This window comes from Procambarus clarkii, chromosome 20, assembly GCF_040958095.1.
Source record: "Procambarus clarkii isolate CNS0578487 chromosome 20, FALCON_Pclarkii_2.0, whole genome shotgun sequence".
In the NCBI taxonomy this organism is placed as follows: Eukaryota; Metazoa; Arthropoda; class Malacostraca; order Decapoda; family Cambaridae; genus Procambarus; species Procambarus clarkii.
Window position 1 is genome coordinate 29,615,086 of NC_091169.1, and position 24,952 is coordinate 29,640,037.

Here is a 24,952-nt window from a genome sequence, read left to right on the forward strand (position 1 = left end):
CCCTGGTGGCCCATAGCTCCTGCTTACACCTAGAGGAGCTCCCTGTTGGCCCATAGCTCCTACTTACACCTAGAGGAGCTCCCTGCTGGCCCATAGCTCCTGCTTACACCTAGAGGAGCTCCCTGGCGGCCCATAGCTCCTACTTACACCTAGAGGAGCTCCTTGTTGGCCCATAGCTCCTACTTACACCTAGAGGAGCTCCCTGCTGGCCCATAGCTCCTGCTTACACCTAGAGGAGCTCCCTGCTGGCCCATAGCTCCTGCTTACACCTAGAGGAGCTCCCTGTTGGCCCATAGCTCCTGCTGTACTAGGCACGGACTCGCCACTACCCCTTCATCACCCTAACGACTGCCTACTCTGCTGCTTCTGTATGGCCACTACCACTAGCCACCACGTCACCCAGGTATGACCACCTCTAAATTAATTACTAATCCCTTGACAGTTGTCACAACAACTTAGGAAACCCGTCTCGCTTCTGATAGTCCGGTGACGGTCTACTACTGAAGGTGAGGCTACTGAACATCCACAATAAAGGAGGATCTCAGAGGCACGCAACTGGTCTCCAACTGATGTGACTGGGTCATGGATCACCTTATACCTCCATACTCACCTGGCACCCGAGGCGGGGCCTAAAGTCTCAGTTGGACACCAGTTGCAGGTCTCTCAGATCCTTCTTTATTGTGGGTGTTCATTAACCTGTTCGGTTAAATTACAGTCTTCCGTTTTTGTGGTCCTGGATTCGAGGCTCCGATGGCCCGAGTGAATGAAATATTAGCCACGTTTATTTGTGGATTTTGCATGGGTATGGGAGTATGGGTTAGGATATGGGGGGTTGGTATTTTTGTGGCATATTCGTGTGGAATTATATGAATGCGAGTTTATGGGAGTTGGATTATGAGCGGAATATGGGTATGGATGTGTAAATATGTATTGATGTGGATATATGAATGTAGATATATATGAGTGTAAGTATATATTTCATTAATTTTTCCGGGACAGGCAGCCTGTGTACATATGTATTCTAGGCTTATATCAAGGTCCCCAAGGTGGCACTACTGACCCTTCCCAGGATGCAACCACACAACAGTTGACTAACTCCCGGGCACATTTTTACTGCTAGGTGAAAAGAGGCATTAGGCGATAGCAAACATGCGCAACAATTTCTGTTGCCGCCGGGATTCCCGATTGTGAGACCGGGAACGAACCCGACTGCACTACTGTGCTGTTGTAGATGTATGGGTATATACTATACTGCTGTAGATGTATGGGTATATATGAGGAAGGGTATACAGGTGTGAGGGTAGACTGGAGGGGTTACGAGGGATTATACCCGACGAGGTCCCATCCAGTTACTGTCCCTACCCTGATAGCCCTCTACCAGCCCGCCAGGCTCGCTAATCTAATGTTCCCGCCAATAAGTTGAAGTGTCATTCGAGGAATCTTTACACAGTGCGGTCTATACACAATTACTGTTAAGGGTTTTGAGTGTTTAAGAGTAAATTCTGCGAGTGTTTCATAAAAGCACACGAGCTTGCCTAGGGCCTTCAGCGGCCAGCCAGGACGCATGACCAGGACGCATCACCAAGGACGCATCACCAAGGACGCATCACCAAGGACGCATGAAGTTCATTTGTTTTCTACAGCCAGACGGCTCGCCCAACAGTTACCATAGATTCTCAAAACAAAATAAATATTCAAATGTTTTTGATTAACTGGGATGAAGCCAACTTTCCTTGATGGGTAACAAAGAGCAAACTGACAAGAAGTCATTGTTTACATGGTTCTGTCAACGCCAGTTAACAATCGTGGTGGTTTGTCCGGCGGGTTCCAGCGACTGTCTGGTGGAGAGACCCCAGTCGTGTGTTGACCGTGGCAGGAGGAGGTGTTGCTCTGACCGGCGAGTCAATATTGTCGCTTTTATTAAGGTCTAATTTTTGAGTGTTAGACAATACCAGCAACACACTTGGTCAGCGTATTGACACTAGGGCCCAGTGATACTGGTGGTTGTGATATGGACTTATTTAGGGTTTTTTGTAAGAGTTAAAAGTTTGTTTTACCGTCTTGAAGTACCTATATTTCTTTTGAGGTATTAACACAAGGTGAAGACGGTTGAGTGTTCCTGGTGCAGGAGTCTGTGATCACTGCGTCTCGCTGCCCACTCCACCACCAGGTTGGAACACAGGTAAATATCACAACGCTGTGGCAACGATAAGTTTTATAGTAGAAAATACAATTTGTTAGAAATAAAATGTTTGCTCTGGAGTTCTGCGAGTCTGACATTAGTTTTTTACTTGCTTTCGTCTAAATGCGGTTTTACATTTTACATTATTCATATTTGGCATTGTTCATTCTTCTATAAATACAGATGCTAGGAGGTGATTAAGTAGTGGTTCACCCAGGTGCTGTACAACCTCGAGCGTTGTTCACTGTAATGTGAATGTAACATTGTAGTTATTTGTTGATATAAAACCTTGCTACAATGTACCATTTCATCTTGCCTGATATGTTATATTAAGGACCTGCCGGAAACGCTATGCGTGTTAGTGGCTTTGCAGGACTGTAAAAATACCAATCTTGTGTATCTCGCCAAACCATTGTACCTTCTTGCCAATAAATTATAATGACGGGTCCAGCAAGTAATCCAAGTGGATCTGAAGGACGCTTGTAGAGTATCTACACTGAAAACATGCAAAACATGCCTAAGCCTTCCCGATGTGGGGAAGGATAGGATAGGGGAGGGGAGGCAAGATCGAGGCTTGACACTGCTCGTGAACGGCCCTAGGGACGTCTGGATGAAAAGATTCTACGGGCAATTGTCGGTGCCAAAAGTCTTGATGTGCAGTTTTTAATTACTGTGAATGTCTAAAACATTAATTTTTCCATTCTACAAGCCTCAATATACAGTATGATTTTTCAATATCGGTTCCTCGTTAACCGCTCTAAAGATTTTTTGATAATTTGGCCAATTAGTGAGACCATTAAGGCCAGCCTGTCGGGCGCTCGTCCATCCAGCGGCCGACCCCAAAGGCGTATTGGTCAATTTTAACATGGTTCAAAATTTGAATACTTATACAAATTAGTATATATTAGCATGTGTATATTTAGGTGTAAGGCGTTTAGGCTTTGTTGACAATTATTTGCATTTGCGGTACGTGGGTGAAGTATTTATAGAGTTCGAACAGGTCGTCATCGAAGCAATGTTCGAACAACAGTAGTAAAGTGGAAAGCGTTTTTCATCCATAAACGGGGGGGGGGGGGGGGGGTTGGCTTAAGAATTGTCTTTTGAATTGTCTTTTGACACAAGTTGAATACGAAATTAGAACTGGTAGTTTGTGTTGGTACTTCGGTCAACTTTGACTGTTCGAAGAGGAATAGTCTTTATTCACTACGTACATATGCCTAATGTGTACACCAAATCAACCAAACCACATAAACCAGAAACAATTGTGATGTGAACATAAAACATTTAGGATAGTTTACACCGTATGACTTTACTGTCGCCAGGCAGATGCAGCTGTCGACAAATCTATGATTTTGCTTAGGTTGACAACCCGCGGTTCTGAATGACGGCACTCGAAGTATGTTTTTTTTAATATAGTTTGGTTACAGCAGTTGGATGACGTGATGAGTCAAGACGAGGATGCTTGTTGCGTGGTGCTGAAGGTGGCTGAGGGCTCGTGTGAGGCCTGGAGCCGAGGGCTCGTGCAGTATGCTGATGAATATCGATGGTGGTGAAGGTCCCCGGTGTATCCTGAGCGTTTCACTAAATCACTGATGGAGTTACTGATGCGGCTATGTTCCTGACCGGTTTATATATATATGTTAGGCTTGTATAGAGGAAACCTCCCAATGAGGTTGAAATACTGACCCTCTCCAGAATGCTACCCCACAACAAGCTAACTCCTGGGTACTTATTTACTGCCAGGTGAACAGAGCATTAGGTGATGCGAAACGCACCCAACATTTTCTGTTACGGTCGGGACTCGATCCCGGAATTCTAGATTGTAAGTAGATAACGAACCCGACTGTACTACTGGACCCCAGTGACCTTGTGTTGGTGGCATCTAATAACCTGTTTGTCCTCAAACTAACGGTTGTATGAAGCACATCTCGAGTCAATGCTTCAACCATAATGAGACTCGTAACTAAAATGGTCAGATCATACGTGGACCGGTACTTGAGCCACAACTGGTGACCTATCTTTTGATTCATTAGCAGTCTCCTCAAACCCAGGAAGTCTTGACCAATTAGAGATCAACTTTAATTGAAGAGTGAAATAACATAGCGAGTATTGAACTAAAAGGGGAAACCCTAGATTCATAATAAATTTTCCTATTAAGCTATTAAATTTCAAATTTGATGGTGACCCTGTTTTACAGGTGGGATGAGCTCAACAGTGGCCAGGTGTCTGATGGATGGTCGGCAGAGTGCAGGCTCTGCACCACTACCTGTTCATGGTGATGACAATACTGTTACTCCAGCCCCGCAGGAAGTCCACTGCTCGTCCCCTAACGCGCTGGCCGTGCCCTTAACAACGGAGTCGTGGCCAGCCCTGCAGGACGTCCACGGCTCTTCCACAGACACAGTCGCCATGCCCTCCCCTTTAGTGTGTGGTTCAGCACCCGCTAAACCGGACCTCTGTATAAACACAGAAGGTGCTACAGGTAATAATCTTTAATGTCCCTTCTATATAATGTAATTTAATACGTATGGATAAAACATTAATGCTCTGGGATTCTAGCCAGAAGTCAGAAGATCTAGTGTGTGAGAGAACCCAAATTTAATAAAGTGAATGTTTAGTACAAACTACTAGAGATTTGCAGTAACCTGCACAATACGACAGTTTTATACCATTAATCTTTGTCAATTACTTTATATGCGACCTCCCATCCCTCTCGTCCGTTCCGCCTTGCTGCGACGGCGCTGATGCGCGACGCCCTTCGCCTGGTGACGGTAGCTTCTGTCCCCTCTCCTGCCCTCTTCTAGGGACGGCATACATGGGTCATGAGGCGACCCACTGGGAAGGGCTATCCTCGTCTCGGAAATGATCATTCTCGCTGGTGCTAAGGGCACTATACACGCCTCTGCAATGAGCCCTGGAAATAAGGGCATAAAGTTTCGAATTGTCATAGCAAGGTGTTCTTTTACACTTCGTTTGGCATGTTGGGCCACGCTGTCAGCTTCTTTTACTACATTAACTGCGATGAGATCTATCACGTCGACTTTTCTTGGTCGTATATACAATGTAAACTCAAATAGGCCACCTTCAACCTGAGAAATATCCTTCCTAATTATGTTAGTGTGGTACATTGTCCCTTTACCTCAGCTTCCTTCCCATTCTTTCTTCCATAAATTTCCAAGCTCTGGACTCTGATACATATCCACCAGCTCATTCTCAAGCCCCTTCGCAGTTATATTGTTAGAATACTCCAAGTCTGAAGAATTCCTCGTTTCTGCGTACTGTATTTCATGACCTTCCTAGCTTTCCACAGCCCGCCCTACTTAAGTTTCTTCTCGGCCTCTTCACACAAACATAACCGCTGCGATCCCCTCCAGCACCTTGGTCCCTTTCTTAACCTCTTTTGGCCTTCCTCAGACTGCCGCCATCCTTCCTCTGCACACACAGGTCTGTGGAGACAATTGAGCAGTGTACGAATGTGTCAACATTGTATATTGTATCTTAAAGGAGCATATGGTGTACTATTGTATGTCCGTCTGCATCTTCAACTCCTTGATCTTGAACAGCTTCTAGACTTATAGCCGAAACCGGTGCTCCTTTTAATGATTTTAGCTAGACATATCCTCTCGGACGATATTCTTTATAGTCATTTTTGTTTTATCCTATCTTCCACCTTCTCTCCCGAATTCAAGAAAGTAAACTCGTGGCAATTCGCTCACTTGCTCTTTCCTGTATTGATCATTCTCTTTGCTCCACTTCAATTTACATACACCTGAAATAGCGGGTCTTTGACCTCCATAAGCGACCAATTTTTCATCTTTGTATCCATCTTTTCTTTTCACCCTTCTCCACCTCCACATATGTGAGGAAAGGCTGAAAGACCATTAAAATGACATTTCACAGGTCTTGTTTCCATAGACTACAGAATGACCTATACACTCGGGCAAACATCGCTGCGCAGTCCGGGTAGTAGCAGCAGCAGCAGCAGCAGCAGCAGCACACAGCGGCTTGATAGAGCCAGGCTTATAACACTCAAAGGGCGGAAAACACTGGTACAGTGTTAGAATTCTCGGTTCTAAACATATATGTACGGACAACACCTCCACTAGCGCGTGGAATTGTAATTGTCAGAATTAAGCTGATACATATTCTTTTGCAAGGTTGTTGGAGGTAATGGATCCCCGAACGATAAGCATTGCACTCCTAAACTATGTGAACAAGAACTGAGACACTCCAACACTATTTGCGAGTGTCCGATTATTAACAACTTCAGCAGTAAGAGATACGGAGCTGTCAAGTACATCGTACACTCACGAATGTTGGAGAATATTAGTGTTCACTACCCAGAGTTTATTACTAAACATGATTCGCATCATGTTCTCTCCTGATTCCATGCAAAACTAACCATCCTGTAAGATGGTGATATTAAATGAAATCACAGCTAACCTCTGATCTATACCATGTATTCCTTCATATAGAATTAGGGTAGCAACACACTGCTGTGTAACCTAAGGCGACACATAAATAAAATAAATGAATGTCTGACTCCAGTGTGACAGATGGCATGACAAATGGAAGCTCCACACCCTCTAGCCATAGCGAGTCATCCGTATCTTATCCATTTTGTAAATGTGTATTTTTCTTTATTTCAATGCTTTAACCAAGAGCATCATCTCAGACTTGATGCATCCAGGTGCAGTGGAAGGTGAGGTGGACGCAGGTGGCGTTCACACCCCCGCCACAGAGCCACAAGGAAGGCGACGGTGGCCGTGCTGGAGGAAGAACCTGTGGGGAAGGTCCAAAAGCAAAGATTCCCGTCGAGACGAGGAAGGTGGCGAAGACAGCTGTGGAGTGAAGACTAAAGGTGAAGACAGCAGTGAGGGAACTTCGACAGTGGTCTGGTCGTTCACCCGTCAACAGTGGCTGCTGCTGATGGTGCTGTGTCTGGGCGCCCTCACCTCCTCCTTCGCCGTCTGTCTCTTCCCGCCCTTCTTCCCTCATGTTGTAAGCTTTTAAAAATTTGAACTACAGCACAGAATTATAGTAGTCGACTCCTAGTGAAGTTCAGAATAGAGGGCTAGTTGAAGGGTTTTATTCTTGAATTGTATTTGCTAAACAGTATTTTTATGTTTACTTGAGGTATATGATTGTGCCATCAAAATATTTAATATATTATTCTTCGTTATTGTTAATTGTGATTTTGCAATGCAACTACTACCTCATCCTTCCCCATCCTTCTCTCCTTATCCTTGTTCCCCTGTCCCCTCTTATCCCTACCCTCCCCCCTTATCCCTGTTGCCCTCTTCTTCCCCTCCCCTTTTCTCTTTTGCCCTCTTCCTCTCTCCCTTATCGCTATTGCCCTCTCCCCCTATCCATGTTGCCCTCTTCCTCCCCCCCTCCCCCTTATCCCTGTTGCCCTCTTCCTTATCCCTGTTGCCCTCTTCCTTATCCCTGTTGCCCTCTTCCTTATCCCTGTTGCCCTCTTCCTTATCCCTGTTGCCCTCTTCCTTATCCCTGTTGCCCTCTTCCTTATCCCTGTTGCCCTCTTCCTCTCCCTCCCCCTTATCCCTGGAATTTCGGCGTGAAATTTGCTGATCATGCAAAAATGTGCGTTAAACTAGTCGTAGCTTGCACTAATGTTAGGGGAATAATGAATAGTAATCAAGGACAAGGTTTATCAAATGTCTAGAGAACCCAACTTAATCTATTACTGAAATTGGTGCCATAAAACACACAAACTTTAGATTGTTTACCAAAACTTCCGAAAGGCCTTTGACGGAGACCTCGCAAAATAATCTTATCTCTAGACCTGACATTGGTAGGATCACAAGCCGGGAATGATGACTCGCTCTCTAAAGAAAACTGCGAATTGTTCTAAATGGAGAATCCATCCTCATTTCTTTATGAAAGACTTAAATGCATTGATCTTCAGAAACATGGAATTTTCATGACACAACTGACAAAACTATAAACCATTACTACCTTTACCCGTGACAGGCGCAGCAAAAAGGCTGCTCTTCGACGGTCTTTGGCCTCATCATCGGCACGAACTGCTTGACTGCCTTCCTCGTCACACCTATCATCGGGAAAAAGGTTAGTTCATTAGTTTTAAGATTTTTTTTTTTTTTTTTTTTTTAGCTGTTGGGACATTAGAATTTTTCTGATTCCCCCTCTCGCTCGCCTCGCTGGTTGTTACTTCTGATCCGGTGTTGGTCGCGGACAAAGTAAGTTCGCACTTCGCACTTCTTGGCCGTTAGCTTCGGTTCTCGTCTCCCTCCTGCCTTCCTTACCCGTGAGTTCCGTATTGAATCTCGTCCCTCGTACTTTTGCACTCGCCTTCGGGTTCCCTACAATGATTCGCCTTCCCACTTTTCTCCAATCCGCCTCGACTCGCCAATTCCATGGCGGCGGGCTCGGACGGTAAACAATGCTCCGCCATCTTCCTTTATATACTTCTAGTTATATTTCATATTTCTAGCCACATATGAGAGGAGACATGTCCCCCAAGAACTGGTTTGAGGCAGTTGTTCTTACCATTAAATAACCCATTATAAAAGGCACCTCCCGTAAAGATTTGTTCCCCCATTGACATCCTGGCACGACTGACATCCTGGTGGATTTAATTCGGGTAAATGTTCAATCTTGCTTGCTCGTTGACGCTGGAATGCTGGGAAATATTCCCCGAGCTCTAGCTCCCTCCTGCTTTTTGTGATGCGCGGTCATAGACAGACGTCATATGTTCCTTCTTGTTGGCTAAAGTTTTCTAGACCCCATCTGATTGGTCGAGAGGTTTGATTCCAGGTACTACTATCAATAGGATACTTCGTGTGATAAGTTCACCCACTTGAACAAAAATAACGGTCTGTTTAAACGTGGCTTCACAATTTGTAAACATTGTAATAAGTAATTCAAGGCCCTGTCTCACAACGTAAATAACGTATAATTTCCAGTCCGTTAGCAAATGCACATTTTTACAAGCAGGACTGGCTAGACTACATGAAATGAATCTCCGATTAGGGGTTTATACATATCATGACGGAAACATTCTCCTGATTTAGATTATAAGAGCAGAGATTGAGTGTGATGGTGGGGGGGGGGGAGGAGCTGTCATGAATGTGTCAAATACTTCAGGTCACGTCACTCAATGTATTTTTCTCGACAGTGGGCCATTTTTGTTTAAACATTATTGCGCTTCAAGAACTGGCTAATTTAAATGTTAATATATTAATATAAAAATAGTTAACTTTCCATGACCTCCCACAGCTCAGGACTATAGGAGTCAAGTTTGCCTTCTCCGCTGGTGTCTTCTGTAGCGGCGGCTGCTGCTTTCTCTCCGGGTGAGTTCAAGTTTTCTGTGGCTCAAAACAAACATTTCACTGTCAATTGTTCCTTTATTATGCACCCCATACCCATCCCGTGGGCGGTGGTGTAAAGGGTTACAGAGGCACATAATCAGTTCAGGAATTGAATCCCCCTAGTTCGTTTAGCTAAGCAAATAACAATCTTTTGAAGCTAGTTACACGATTGTTGTTTCACCGCCTATTATGTTTGTGTTGCGGGCCGCCGCCCCCCCTCCCCCCCCCCCGGTGCTTCGCGGCGGAAAGGGGGTGCAGCTGTCCCCCCCTCCCGGTGCCTCGCGGCGGGAAGGGGGTGCGGCTGCCCCCCCCCCCCCCGGTGCCTCGCGGCGGGAAGGGGGTGCGGCGGTCCCCCCCCCCAGGTGCCTCGCGGCGGGAAGGGGGTACGGCTGCCCCCCCCCCCCCGGTGCCTCGCGGCGGGAAGGGGGTGCGGCGGTCCCCCCCCCCCCAGGTGCCTCGCGGCGGGAAGGGGGTGCGGCTGTCCCCCCCCCCCGGTGCCTCGCGGGAAGGGGGTGCGGCTGGCCCCCCCCCCGGTGCCTCGCGGCGGGAAGGGGGTGCGGCTGGCCCCCCCCCCCTCCCCCCGGTGCCTCGCGGCGGGAAGGGGGTGCGGCTGCCCCCCCCCCCCCCCCGGTGCCTCGCGGCAACAACACTATGATAGTAAAAGGAACAGTTTGGAAGTTTCAAAGTTTAACAGTAGGTTAGTTCCTTTTAAGTATATAAGCTTCGTTTGAGAGTACAAGAGATTATGCACTCGGAGATGAGTAAGCTATTTATGATGGCCGTAATAACCCCTTCGCGTCTTTGTAGACCTTTAATAGAATACCAAACCAAACCCGGAATATTTGCTCACACCAACACAAAAAATTCAAAAATACACTATAGTCGGTTTGTGATTTACCATTTGTTAACGTTCCATTAGCTTGTGTTGACCGAGATGAAGAGAATGTTATATGGCTTGGTAAGGGGTTTGTTGACTCTTAATAGTAATAACGTTGGGTTAATTATAATAATAAAAATAATTTTATATTTAGGAAAATACATACATAGATGAAGTTACAAACATTCTGATTGATTTATAGAGAGCTAGTACATACAATGCCTAAAACCACTAGTACGCATAGCGTTTTGGGCAAGATGAGGCGGGGAAAAACATTTAGACTAAAACTTAATAGTAATTGAGCTTAAAGTATAAATTGGGTTGAAAGAAAAAAATAAGATAAAAAAGGGGGGAACATGATAGAAAATAGCCAATATACAAGTTGGTCAACAAACAGCATTGTTTAAAAAAAATAGCAAGACATGGGTTGACATTTAGGGGTAAGGTAGGTTACATGGAGTTAATTAGGTAGTACTTAGTTTTCATCTTAAACTGGTTGAGAGGGGTACAGCCTTTGACATGATTGGGAAGGTCATTCCACATTTAGGGTCCCTTCATTTGTAGAGCATTTCTAGTTTAATTAAGTCGAACTCTTGGAATATCAAATAGGTTTTTGTTTCTGGTGTGGTGCCCATGGGTTCTGTTACAACCTTCTAAGAAGCTTTTAAGGTCAGGATTGACATTACAATTCAGAGTTTTAAATGTATAGAGTACACGAGAGGATGCTCAGTGAATTAATATCTAACATATTCAGAGATTTGAGTAAGGGTACCGAGTGCTGTCTGGGGCTAGTTATTGTTCTAATAGTAGCTTTGTGTTGGGTAATTAGAAGACGTAAATTATTTTGAATGGTAGAACCCCAAGCACAGATACCATAGTTGAGATAAGGATAGATGAGAGAGTAATAGCTTTATCTTACTGGTGAGCCAGTAGGCGTCCTGTGACCGTGGAGAGGCTTGTAACACATTATGGATTCTCAAACTGTACCTCAGTGCTCTATTGGGTAAGCCATTTAAAATTGGGATTTTCTAAACGTTTAAAGCAAATTGAAACCATTTGAAGTTAAAAATGCTGGAATGTTTCATCGTACTGTTGTATACAGATGGTTGGTAACTTAACAAATTATTTCTATTTTTATTTTATTTTATTTATTTATATACAAGAAGGTACATTGGGTTTGAGAGAATACATAGCATAGTGTTTAGTCTTGTAAAGCCACTAGTACGCGCAGCGTTTCGGGCAGGTCCTTAATCTAACAGATAATTTTAAGTAGGTAAATTCTAGCAGAATTACTTAAATAAGATACATTGCAAGAAAAAAAATATTACATAAAATTATAAACATTGCGTACAATATAAATTGGCTTTCCTGTCAATACAATAGGAAGTGGGGAAACTGCTCCCGTGTATGGGCCACACAAGAACTAGTGTGTGGAGAACAGATCTGAACCTTCCTGGTAGAATTGCTTTGTTCCAATGTCCTGATTTTTTTCAGAATTGGAAATTTTGCTTTCCCACTTCCTGTCCTCTGTCTTATTAAAATCCTAGGTGAATGACTCGTTTGATATACGAAATGACATCTTGAGTGATATCTTGGCTATGTTATGTACCACGGTGCTATATTGTAACGTATCGGAAATGGAAGAGGAAGAAATATGGAAACTCGTAGGATGAGGGAGGTTGAGAGGCGGAAGGAAGGAGTGGTCAGGGAGAAAGGGAAAGTTTAGAATGAGACAGAATAAGATAAAGGAGGAAAGTAGAATAGAATATAGTAAGAAGGGTAAAAAGAAGTGAAGCAAATGCTGCCACCATCCATTCAAGTTTTAATTATAATACAAAGAATGCAACTTTGCACAACAATACATCTGATAACACGTATGAACTGGAAGAATGTACAATTCATGTAACCAAGAATCTTTGTCATAATCTTAAGCCAGTAAACTTCTGAATGCTCGCCACTCTAGCTATCAAAATCAAAGATCTAGGGATCAGAATTAGACAATTAAAATAGTAAGTTAATCAATTATATATTTACCATTATATCTGCACTCATATAGGGATCATTATTCAACCATTTCATTTGATGTTCAAAGGTCAACATTAACACACTGAGTCACCACACAAGAAATTGAGATGAACTACGGCTGACTGTCCGTGAAAATCACACAGCACATAAGTTGGAAAACACAATGACAACTTTACAGTTCACTCACCAAGGTCTCTGAAACTAAGTTTTGTAGAGAGGAGGGGGTGGGACGGCTGACAGTCCCCCACCCGGTCTGGGACGGCTGACAGTCCCCCTCTCGGTCTAACACGGCCAGTCGGGCTGCTGGAACCTCTCTGGAGTGAGAGGTCTCACTCCAGAGAGGCTCACTCTGTCTAACTATCGCTTGTCCTCCTCAATGTATCAAATGTACAGTTCCACGGGTATTTATGGGGAAACCTGGAGCGGGTAAGCTCTGCCTACCAGGAGATAGCTTCTGGTTATTAACCTAACACACCTATAACGCGGCTTGTTTGAAAGAAACACAACACAACTACTAGTGGCTTTAGGTATTGTATGTATTAGCTCTATCTTTAAATTTCAATATTGTTTGTAACTCATCTTCAATGTGTGTAGCTTTACCTGAATAAAAAATCTAACCAACCGTCTGCAATTATCAGCTTAACAGAAGCGAAGTCACTTGATGCGACCTGACCTCTACTCACCGTGTGAACACAAGTCTCGAAAGGTGTGACTTTAGAATTGCTCTGGGCAGACTGTCTGGCGCCACCAATATTGTGACTTGACTCTCATTGTATGTAAAATATTAAACAAACCCATTTATGGTGTTAAAATATAACCATATAATGGCTTGGCGCTTTCTTTCAATAGTTAGTTCCCGAGCCCCCCTTGGGTGTTGAAGTTTGTCATAAATCTAATTTCAGGTTCCTAGAGTGGTTTGCTCCTGGGCCAGTGTTTGTGATCATGGCTATATTGATCCGCATGACTCAAGCTACGGCGAATGCTGGGATCAGCACCGCTACGTTCGCCTATATTGGCCTAGAGTTTCCTGACACCGTGGCTAAAGTCTTCGTGAGTTTTTTTTTTTTTACGAAGTAAAATTTGTATAACATATCTGTAGATACGGTTTCTAGTATAGAACTTGTAAGATTAAAAATCCAATATGTGTAACTAACATTTTGTTGAATGTAATAATGGTAAACTCAAATACTCTAATTTTTCATTGTAATTAGAGACTTCGAGAAGATTTATTTGGCTTGCAAACTGTTAAGACCTTACTGGGTCTTGACAATTATTTTATTCCATTGTAGCCACATTAAAGTTCAGGGAGGTCTTGGGGCAGATGTGTGCCTTTATTGGTCAAGTGTGTGGACGTGATGTATAATGGTCCCCTGCAGGCGTGGACACGGACCACTATGAACCTGGCGCAGATGTTCGGGCCGGTGGTGGGCGGCGCCTTGCTGCAGGTCGGAGGCTTCAAGCTTCCCTTCATTGTCATGGGAACCGTGCAGATGTCAATGACCTTAATTGCCCTTTATTGTCTTCCATACTACTGTGGTTAGTATTGTGGGGTTATGGGGCAGGTTATGGTAAGAGGAACAAGGATATGGCGGGGAAAAAGGACATAATATGGTGGGTTGGAGGGTTAGGTTATGGTAGGAGGGAATGAGGGACTAGGTTAAGGTTACACCTAAACTTGAGCTTTCTGGATACTATGCAGTTTTGTGTATTCTAGTAGTCGTCTGCCTGTGGGGTTGTTTAAATAGCGATAATTCAGTTGTGTGTGGAGGTGCAACACATGCTATACGCCACAAGATGCATATACAGGCAACTTCATATTGTCATAGGTTTCCTAAAATTAAGCACGTGGAAAAAAAAATTGCTTATATTCTTCAGATTAACAGATAATCAGGAGAAACTTGGTCATGTCTGAAATACATTATCTTTTGCTATTTATTTTTTTCAGAAGAAGAAGAATCGGAGAAATGTGAGGAGGTGAAGATCTGGAAAGTGTTTGCCATCAAAGGCATCTGGATTTCCTTTATCACCTTCATCTTCTCCACCATGAGCAATGGATTCCTCTCCATCACCTTAGAGCCCCAGGTCCTAAGAAAGGTCAGTGCCTCGCCACCTTGGAGCCCCAGGTCCTAGGGACTGTGTCGGGGCATAAACATTGGAGTTTGTACTTGCACACTAGTTCGGGATTCTACCTACCAAGAATTTTCTACAATGTTATCATACATTCAAAAAGCAAATGAGCTAAAATATTGAAACTTGTAGGATGAAAATTTTCATATTGATGTAAGAGCAGGATATTTTGTAAAGTACCGTTGGGATTGTGCTCCAGTTTTTTACCCTACTACAAACGTGGCCACACATTTACAATGCTAACCAACATACATTTTCTTCTGTCCTCCATGGATAGGATTAGAGATCCGTTAAACATAAAATTGCGATTTATTGAACAATTGACCACAGAAGGTGTGTAGTGGTTTTAAAATTCTAATCTAACCTACAAACATAAATACACAGATTTAAGTTTTGTCCTACATAAAGTGTTAGAGGTCTCTTTTTACATAGCGTCATTAATGTGCATTTACAAAGGTGAAATGCAGTTCTGACCAGCTTCCACATACCCTGTATACAAATACACACACACACACACACACACACACACACACACACACACACACACACACACACACACACACACACACACACACACACACACACACACACACACACACACACACACACACACACACACACACACACACACACACACACACACACACACACACACACACACACACACACACACACACACACACACACACACACACACACACACACACACACACACACACACACACACACACACACACACACACACACACACACACACACACACACACACACACACACACACACACTACACATATATAATATAATACATAATATAATATAATACACACCTATGTATCTCCTACTTTGACATGGCAAAATAGTTTCTATAGAAACTAGTGATATTAAACACTTAACCACTGAAGGTGATTAAGATGCTTTTACAAGCTCAGGTTATAGGTACATACATTGTATAACAGATGTATATATATTGTATTGGTATAATACATTATATAACAGATGTATTACATGGTCAGTCTTGGGTACAAGTCCAATATATCAAATGTTCCAGTATTCATATAGTATTTAGAGTTCAGCATACCTCAGCCCAGGAAGGTCAATATACCCAGAGTTCAGCATACCTCAGCCCAGGAAGGTCAATATACCCAGAGTTCAGCATACCTCGGCGAAAGTCGGTCAGTATAGGACATTCTACAATATAATGTTCATGGGAGTGCATGTTTTCTCCAACAAAGTTGACACATGGTGTATTCGACATTCGGGTTTTGAGAAAGCTGCCAGATACGTCTATATTCCCAGGCGTATTCTGGCCACTATATCATCACTTTGTGTAGCTTCATAGACTCCACTATAGCCTTTTGTGTATAGGGCCTCCAGTGGTAGGCACTAGACAAATTTTGTGTACCATTTTCGTAAATAATTGTATTGGGGAATAACATCTATACTCTCACTATTTTCAGACTTGCAAAACAGTACTAGGGTTTGTGTTTGGGCGGTTGTATATTAACATTTTGGTGCTTGCTGCTCACAGTAGTGTTGAATATTGACATTCTCAATACGGCTGCGTCATATACATGGTCACCATACAATTTTTTTAATGGTTTTAGTTTTAAGACATCGGTGACCTTGTATACTTGTACTTTTTTTCGATTTAAAGTTAAAAAATTTTTTACCTTGTTGTTAATTACATATAAAATTCCCCACAGTACCATTTAAGTCCGCTGTACGTGGGCCTGTTGTTTGGCTTGAAGGATGGCGCCAACAGTTTGGCGTCACCCTTTTGGGGTTACATGTGTGACCGCTACGACCGCGTCAAGATCTTCATCTTCTTCTCCTCCTGCTTGGCGTTCGTGTCATTCTTCTTGCTGGGACCCTTCCCTGGAGTCCCCATCACCAGGTAAAGTGACACTGCTGGAGATATTAAGTATTCTAGTATTAAGTTTGTCTTGGTTTTTTCCTGCCCGAAACGCTTTGCGTAATAGTGGCTTTAGGCATTGTATGTACTAGCTCTATCTATAAATTCATCAACTTTTGTATCTCACCTTGCATGCATGTTCTTTACCTGAATAAATATTTGTATTTTATTTGTATGTATTAATTTTAAGAAGATTTTCGTGATTTGGTTTCCGTCATATTTTCCATAAGTTACCTATTAGAAAACATTTTGGTTTCCAGTTGTGATCACCCATTAACTTCAGTTATTCAAATAATTGACAATTTTCATAAATTCAGATTATATGCAAACTAGTAGTCTAGAGTTGCTCCTAGAAGCACTATTGTCAACCATGAGCGTGTTCAGAGACCAGTGTCCAGCAGCCCCTGCTGACCAAGCCTTCCGGGTTGACGTCTCAACCTGATTGTAGTGCTTGACGCTCGCTGTTCGGAACAGGTCCCTGGACATACTAATCGGGTGGGGAAGGAAGTAACCATTACCTGGAACATACCTGGAGCGTGTTTTGGGAGTTGTTGTTCTTCCCGAGCCCGGCCTGAGGCTAGGCTCCATGTTGATGGCTATTCGTTCTGATATCACCAATAAGAGCCACTTTTCTTGGTTTACCTCATGTCCACGGAACCTTTCAACGACTTGTTGTACCACACTCGTAATTTAAGTTTTAATACAGTTTTGGAGGTAGAAATCTTGCTTTGCGCATATTCCTCTTTTCCAGTGTTAACCAGTGGCAAGTTTTCCTTACCAGGACACTAGCAGCTGTGCTATTCTCTGGGGAAATATTTTAAAGTTCTGAATAAAATTAGTTTTTTTTCTTCTAGCTTGTACACCCTATACCTATCCTGTGGGCGGTAGTGGAAAAGGTTAGAGGCAAATAATGGGTTCTGGGACTGAACCACAAAATTCATTTAACTAAGTTAATCTTGAACTAGTTACAAAATGTAATGTATATTGTTGCATCAACAATGGGATAGACCAACCCCAAGTACAGTCTTGTTCTGCATATGTATGTATATATATATATATATATATATATATATATGTGTGTATGTATGTGTGTTCAGTACAGTCGATTGGCGAGTCGTGTTCAGAGAAACTAGTGGGTAAGGCTTACCGTGAGCTATGGGACAGGAAAGCTCTCAGCCACTGTAACTAGCTAACAAGTCTGCAATCCTCTGTTCCTGTACTCGCCTGTGAAAAAACATTAATTTACGACCGAGGAATTAGGTCATGAGATCATGCATGGATGGAACTGTAGTTCTTGTATAGAACAGTTACCAAAAATGCATCAAAATGACTTGATCTCTATAGTATCTTAATATTGTTTTATGAATTGTATATTTTTGTGCCATTATTTCCAATACATCTGAACTAAGGAGAAATTGAGTTATTGTTTCGTGTAAGCATCAAAAGCAGAGGTTTTGTTAACAAATTCATTAGCCAAGGTATATAGACGCCTCGTTATATACGCAGAGTTGACTTCAGTTCTTAACTATGCAGATTAAAGTAGTACACTTAAGGTTAGGAACACGGGAGATAGTCGTCCTAATGACTGATTAGTTTACCTGAAGTCCACTAATACTAGTGGCCTCGACGAGAACAGGAAGCTGACGGCTTGTCAAAGGTCCCCGCATTTGCCCGGATAAAAGCAAATGAAATTACATTATATTAGTAAATTAAAGCGGGACTAGTTTGCACTAGACCCGCTTTCGACAGTTATTTGTCACTTGCCCACTCGTTCCTAAAGAGTGGATTGGAATTACTGAACTAGTTTATAATTGCATTATAAATCTATTTTACTTAACTTTAACTGTTTTCTTTTGACTAGGACGTTGAGCGTGGTGATCGTGGCGTTGGTGCTGAACGGTGTTGGTATTGGCGGGCAGCAGGTGTCAGGGGTGGTGGACGCCATGAGGGAGGTCGTGTGAGTGGCCTTCACTGCTTCTGTCTCGCCACTCTCATAAACACTAATTTGTCTAAACTCGATTTGGTAGTTTTGCTCTTTGATCATTCCAATGTAAACAAAATGTTTTTTAAGATAGTGGTCTAATAAGGGAAATCATTGTACTGGTGATTTAAATATGAATGTTGTGTTGAATATGGGTAAATTGTGTAGCTATATTATATTCCCTCTACAGGGGTTCTGGGTTCCCAGACGTTGCTGGAACTCATGGCTGCGTGGCAGGGTTGTGGGCTTCTCTGTCAGGCGTCGGCAGGTTTACCTCAAGAACTGGCTCTGGGTTCCTGGTCGACATGATGGGCTTCCGTAAGGCTTCGGTCATCGTTGTCGGCCTCCACGGGTTTCTTGCAAGTTTTCTATTTTTACTCTTCACATTAACCTTAACCTTTGTAACCAAGCAACCTCTGACGTACCGGAATACCTGTCCAGGTTTCCTACATTAACGTTATCCTCAATGAAGATAACTGAGAATGTAAGCTCCATCAGGGTGATAGTCCCATCGCTAGGTTATGGTTTCATCCCAAATTTAAATAAGGCTTCTCAGTTTTCATTTGTGTTTAATATGTGTAAGATGGCGACAGTGGAAATTGAATTGACTTGAAATTTAAATAAGTTTACTGAGGTAAAATGCACACAAAGGGATGAGGTAGCTCAAGCTATCTTCACCCCGTTCGGTACAACGTGTTCATACATATATTGACACACATCACAAACAATAAACATATTGCCGAACTCTCTAAGAGATAAACATATATATTTCAGAGAAATTTGCAAGAGACGTGCAGATAATTCGACAAAAGATTACTCTTGGTGACGCGACAGTGGAGGTGTAACATTAATTCATAATTACTGGCATCATAAGAGTGCCACCAGCCCCCCCCCCTCCTAACTGTCCAGGTGGTCCACCAGCCCCCCCCCCTCAGTGTCCAGGTGGTCCACCAGCCCCCCCCCCTCAGTGTCCAGGTGGTCCACCAGCCCCCCCTCCTCACTATCCAGGTGGTCCACCAGCCCCCCCCCTCGTCCTCACTGTCCAGGTGGTCCACCAGCCCCCCCCCCTCGTCCTCACTGTCCAGGTGGTCCACCAGCCCCCCCCTCCTCACTGTCCAGGTGGTCCACCAGCCCCCCCCTCCTCACTGTCCAGGTGGTCCACCAGCCCCCCCCCCCTCCTCACTGTCCAGGTGGTCCACCAGCCCCCCCCCCCCCTCCTCACTGTCCAGGTGGTCCACCAGCCCCCCCCCTCCTCCTCCTCCTCCTCCTCAGTGTCCAGGTGGTCCACCAGCCCCGCCCCCCCTCCTCCTCCTCCTCAGTGTCCAGGTGGTCCACCAGCCCCCCCCCCCCTTTCCTCCTCAGTGTCCAGGCCCACAGGTGAGAGTTGCAGCACCTGGTGACAGGGGTCGGTGGAGCCTGGATGACGGCCGGTAAATGTAGAGTATGATGGTGGCTTTGAAGGGCATGGTGGCTGTTAATTAACAAAAGCGTAACAAACGTGTTAACATTGCCAATGAGTGTTTTGGTCCTCCAAGGTCACCGACGGTGGAAGCTGCTCTGTAGCAGAAACTATAAGCTTTAATTACACAAATCCTAAAAGTCTCATCCTTAATGTCTAATTTTGCTTTTGTTTTCAACTTCTGGGAAACTTTGCTAAAGTTTATTCAGAAATTTGTATATTAATGGTGATGATTGCGTTCATGTTATGTAACTTGAGTAATGTGATGGTTGGATAAGTAACTTACTGGAGCCATTCCCCGTTGTGACGTGCAGCCTTGGCTATAATGACCTGAGCTTGTGTGTGTTAAGGTGGTGATGACGGCGGGGTACCTCGTGTGCTGCCGGCGAGGGCGCAGCTCCCGGCCCTGCCTCTCGGAGACGCGCGCAGACACCAGCCCGACGGCTAAGCGGAGGAGAGAGGTGATCCTCACTACGTCTCCCTCTGAGCCATTCACTACAAAAACTGTAAGTATAATTTCCATGGCAATAAATATTCACAAATTTCAGATGGAAAAAATTTGGAGGATTTGTATGTACTTTTTGCAATGCCACAATTTAATGAAGTTAAAGACTTGATTAGTTTTGTGTAGGCCTAATAGGAGGCGATTTATAAAAGCTGGAAGATGCTGGGCGGCTGAACGAGGCCTAATGGGCGAAGAACATTGTGACAGTTCTCAACTCCACGATGCACCTGCGCACAAGTGTAAGCCTCGTTATAAAAGCATGTGCTCTCAAAATGGTTTAGTTTTTGTCAGGGACAGGCAGCCTGTGTGTAGACACCCACACACGTACGTACACACACAGTACACACACGCGAAAGAACTTTGTAACACATCAGCATGGTTCAGGGATGGCAAATTATGCATCACAGGATTAATTGCATTCTACGACCAGGCAACAAAAATCAGGCAAGAGAGGGGTGGGCAGAATGCATATTTTTGGGTTGCCATAAAGCCTTTGACACAGTACCACATAAGACTAGTCCACAAGCAGGAGATGGGAGGTCTCGGAGTGGCGAGACGTCACCAGTGGAATCCCGCAGGGTTCAGTCCTTGGACCTATACTGTTTTTGATGTATGTAAATGATCTCCCAGAGCTTATAGACTCGTTCCTCTCAATGTTTGCTTATGATGCAAACATTGAGGAGGATTATGACAGGAAGATAGTATGAGGCTACAAGATGACCTAGACAGACGGAATGAATGGTCCAGCAAATGGCTACTATAGTTCAACCCAAGTAAGTGTAAGGTAATGAAAATAGGCGGAGCAAATAGGAGGCCAGACACGGGATACCGAATGGGAGATGAAGTCCTGCATGAAACGGACAGAGAAAGATCCAAGAGTCGATATCACGCCAAACCTGTCTCCTGAAGCCCACATCAAAAGAATAACATCTGCGGCGTATGCAAGGCTGACTAACATCAGAACTGCCTTCAGAAACCTGTGTAAGGAATCTTTCAGAACCTTGTATACTACATATGTAAGGCCAATCCTGGAGTATGCGGCCCCAGCATGGAACCCGTACCTTGTCAAGCACAAGACGAAGCTGGAAAAAGAGGTATGCCACTAGGCTAGTCCCAGAACTAAGAGGCATGAGTTACAAGGAAAGTCTGAGTGAACTGCACCTTCCGTCGCTGGAAGATGGAAGAGGTCGGGGAGAAGAGATGACCATATACAAAATTATCGGGCGAATTGACAGGGTAGACAAGTATGGATTATTTAACACGGGTGGTACACGCACAAGGGGACACAGGTGGAAGCAAAGTACCCACATGAGTCACAGAGACGTTAGAAAGAACTTTTTCAGTGTCAGAGTAGTTAACAGATGGAATGCAGTAGGAAGTGATGTGGGTGGAGGCTGACTCCATACAGTTTCAATTGTAGATATGATAGAGCCCAGTAGGCTCAGGAATCTGTACACCAGTTGATTGACAGTTGATAGGTGGCACCAGAGCCGAAGCTCAACCCCCGCAAGCACAATTAGGTGAGTGTACGCGCGCGTGTGTACGTATGTAAGGGGTCTGCTGGCTGAATGGACAACGCTCGGGATTCGTAATCCTAGGGGTCCGAGTTTGATTCCCGTCGGAGGCGGAAACAAATGGGTAGAGCTTTTCACCCTGATGTCCCTGTTCACCAAGTAGTAAATAGGTACCTGGGAGTTACAGCTGCTACGGGCTGCTTCCTGGGGGGGGGAATAAATCGGTTGATTGGGCCTGCCTCAACTGTCAATCAAAGAGCCAGAGCTCAACCCCACCGCAAGCACAACTAGGTGAATACCTATTTCACATTAATGTTGGTTTTTGTCCTAGGTTAATGCCTAGTTAATGTCTTGTGCCATTATATTATTATTCCTGCATACCTGTTACTACTCAACTGTATTGGACAAGATTTACATACTAATTCATAAATTATTGCAGGTGAATTTGAATTATAGGGAAGACATAGAGGACTCGATCTTCTGTGGCTCGGCGCCCATACCAACTTCCACAAGGTAGGTGAAGTACAAAATTTCAAGTTTACCAGGCGGCCTAGTCAGAGACCGGACCGCGGAGACATTGATCCTTAGGAACACAAAGGTATAAAGGTAGCGCTAAAAGTGTGAAGGAAAATTGTTGACCATCAAGGCAATTAAGAACCTTCGTAGGGTTCAAAAGCACTAGCTAGCTAGCTAGGTACTAGCTCGTCCTATGCAACATTTAAGCGTGTATAATTTATCTTGGGAAAACCGTACCAATCCTAATTTTGTTTCCAATTAAAAGTGCCATTTAATATAAATACATTGTTATGCAAAATATCGCAGTGCGATTATAACGTATATTTTAATATATAGTTGGTGTTCATTGTAGACGAGGAGTCACAATGTGGCAGAAATACGATGACCAAACCACACACTAGAAAGTGAAGGGACTACGACGTTTCGGTCCGTCCTGGACCATTCTCAAGTCGATTGTGATTCTCACAATCGACTTGAGAATGGTCCAGGACGCACCGAAACGTCGTCGTCCCTTCACTTTCTAGTGTGTGGTTTGGTCAACGTAGATGTTTACTCAGTAGGCCGGTTATTAAGCCACTATCACGGGCGGTGATTCGAACAAAATTAATGTTACATCTTAGGACAATACTTGATACCGAGGTAGAAGTTCACATGCACAAGTTTGAACAAATGTTTTGTATTGACACGCGCGGGTGAAGTGTAAATTTTTGCTTATGTATTACTTTTAATTAGCGAGACTTATATTAAAGTATTTGCATTATTTTAGGACTAAAGTAACGGCAAACATAATTTAGCATATTTAGGGCGAAGACTCTGGCGGATCAATGCTATTTCAAATCGAATCAAAATCAAATCAAATATTTATTCAGGTAAAGTATATACATAAAAAGGTGAGATACAAAACGTTGATGGATTTATAGATAGAGCTAGTACATACAATGCCTAAAGCCACTATTACGCTAAGCGTTTCGGGCAGGAAAAACAAAGACTAAAACTTAATACTAATTGAGATTAAAGTATAAATTGTGTTGAGAGAAAAAAAAAAAAGGGGGGGGGGGAACAAGGCAGCAAAAATACAATTTGGTCAACAGACAGAATTGTTTAAAATAGAAGACATGGATCGACATTTTGGGGGTGAGGTAGGTTACATGGAGTTAATTAGGTAGTACTTAGTTTTTATCTTAAACTGGTTGGGAGAGGTACAGTCTTTAACATAATTGGGAAAGGTCATTCCACATTCAGGGTCCCTTGATTTGTAAAGCATTTCTAGTTTGATAAAGTCGTACTCTTGGAATTTGACAAAATACTTTTCAGTTCAGTGCTTCTTTTATATTGATTAAAGGTAATAGTTTATTGCGTTGGGGAGGCCATTACAGCTTAAAACCCTCGTTGCACGATGACAGTTTCCCTTTGGTATAGTGGAACTCCTGAAGCCTCGACTCTACACGAGGATCAACATCTCCAGTAGCTTCGACAGGAGGAATCCTACGGCTTGTGAAGTTCCCCACCATTATTCCTAAGGATTTTTTTTTAAGCTGAATGTTAAACTGAAGTATTATCTTGTTAATTACTCTTCCAGCGCAAGGAGATTCCATAGATTTATTGCCCTATCACTTAAGCCACAATATATGAAAATAGATTTTTTAAGCCACCTGTGTACCCAGCAGGAAATGGTGGGAAGGGGTGGGATGACTGGATCTAAAAATGTTGAAATAATGTTTCGGGGGGAAACATTGTGCCGAATTACAAATTGGCTCCAGGACCTGGCCAAAGGCACAAATAAAATAATTTAGTACTGATCGTAATCCTGTTTATTTTACTATTTTTTTCAGGTATGCCCGCAACAACCTCATGAGCACGACACAAAATTTAGAATCTGTTTAACTTTGGGTAGTACGAAATGTTTTATGACCAACTAGTCTGTGATACAAGAACTGCTGCCGAGCAATGCTGGATTTCACATCCCCCCCCCCATATGACACGTGCCCCCACCACCCATATGACCCTCCATATCTCAACACCCCATATATGCCCTTCACATCACCAGTAGCCCCTACATCCTCAATATACCCCCACGTGCACAACCCCCCCCCTTCCCCACCCACATGCACAACCCCCCCCCTTTCCCCACCCACATGCACAACCCCCCCCCTTCCCCACCCACATGCACAACCCCCCCCTTCCCCACCCACATGCACAACCCCCCCCCTTCCCCACCCACATGCACAACCCCCCCCCTTCCCCACCCACATGCACAACCCCCCCCTTCCCCACCCACATGCACAACCCCCCCCCCCTTCCCCACCCACATGCACAACCCCCCCCCCCTCTTCCCCACCCACATGCACAACCCCCCCCCTCTTTCCCACACACAAGCACAACCCCCCCCTACACAAGCCCAACCCCCCCCACACAAGCCCAACCCCCCCCCACACAAGCACAACCCCCCCCCACACAAGCACAACCCCCCCCCCCACACAAGCACAACCCCCCCCACCTCCC

At 44.0% G+C, this 24,952-nt stretch overlaps 1 protein-coding gene across 1 annotated transcript; it reads left to right on the forward strand.

Annotated features, from left to right (window-relative positions):
* Window positions 1-1,789: 1,789 nt before the first annotated feature.
* LOC138366646 (MFS-type transporter SLC18B1-like) lies at window positions 1,790-24,569 on the forward strand. The gene is made up of 14 exons (XM_069327834.1): window positions 1,790-2,182; window positions 4,380-4,664; window positions 6,873-7,183; window positions 8,177-8,272; window positions 9,443-9,516; window positions 13,339-13,486; window positions 13,813-13,972; window positions 14,382-14,530; window positions 16,267-16,457; window positions 18,337-18,432; window positions 18,647-18,815; window positions 20,266-20,421; window positions 22,374-22,447; window positions 24,283-24,569. The coding sequence occupies exons 2-14, from the start codon at window positions 4,385-4,387 to the stop codon at window positions 24,332-24,334; spliced, it is 1,956 nt and encodes a 651-aa protein (XP_069183935.1). The 5' UTR covers window positions 1,790-2,182; window positions 4,380-4,384; the 3' UTR covers window positions 24,335-24,569.
* The last annotated feature ends 383 nt before the right edge of the window (window positions 24,570-24,952 follow it).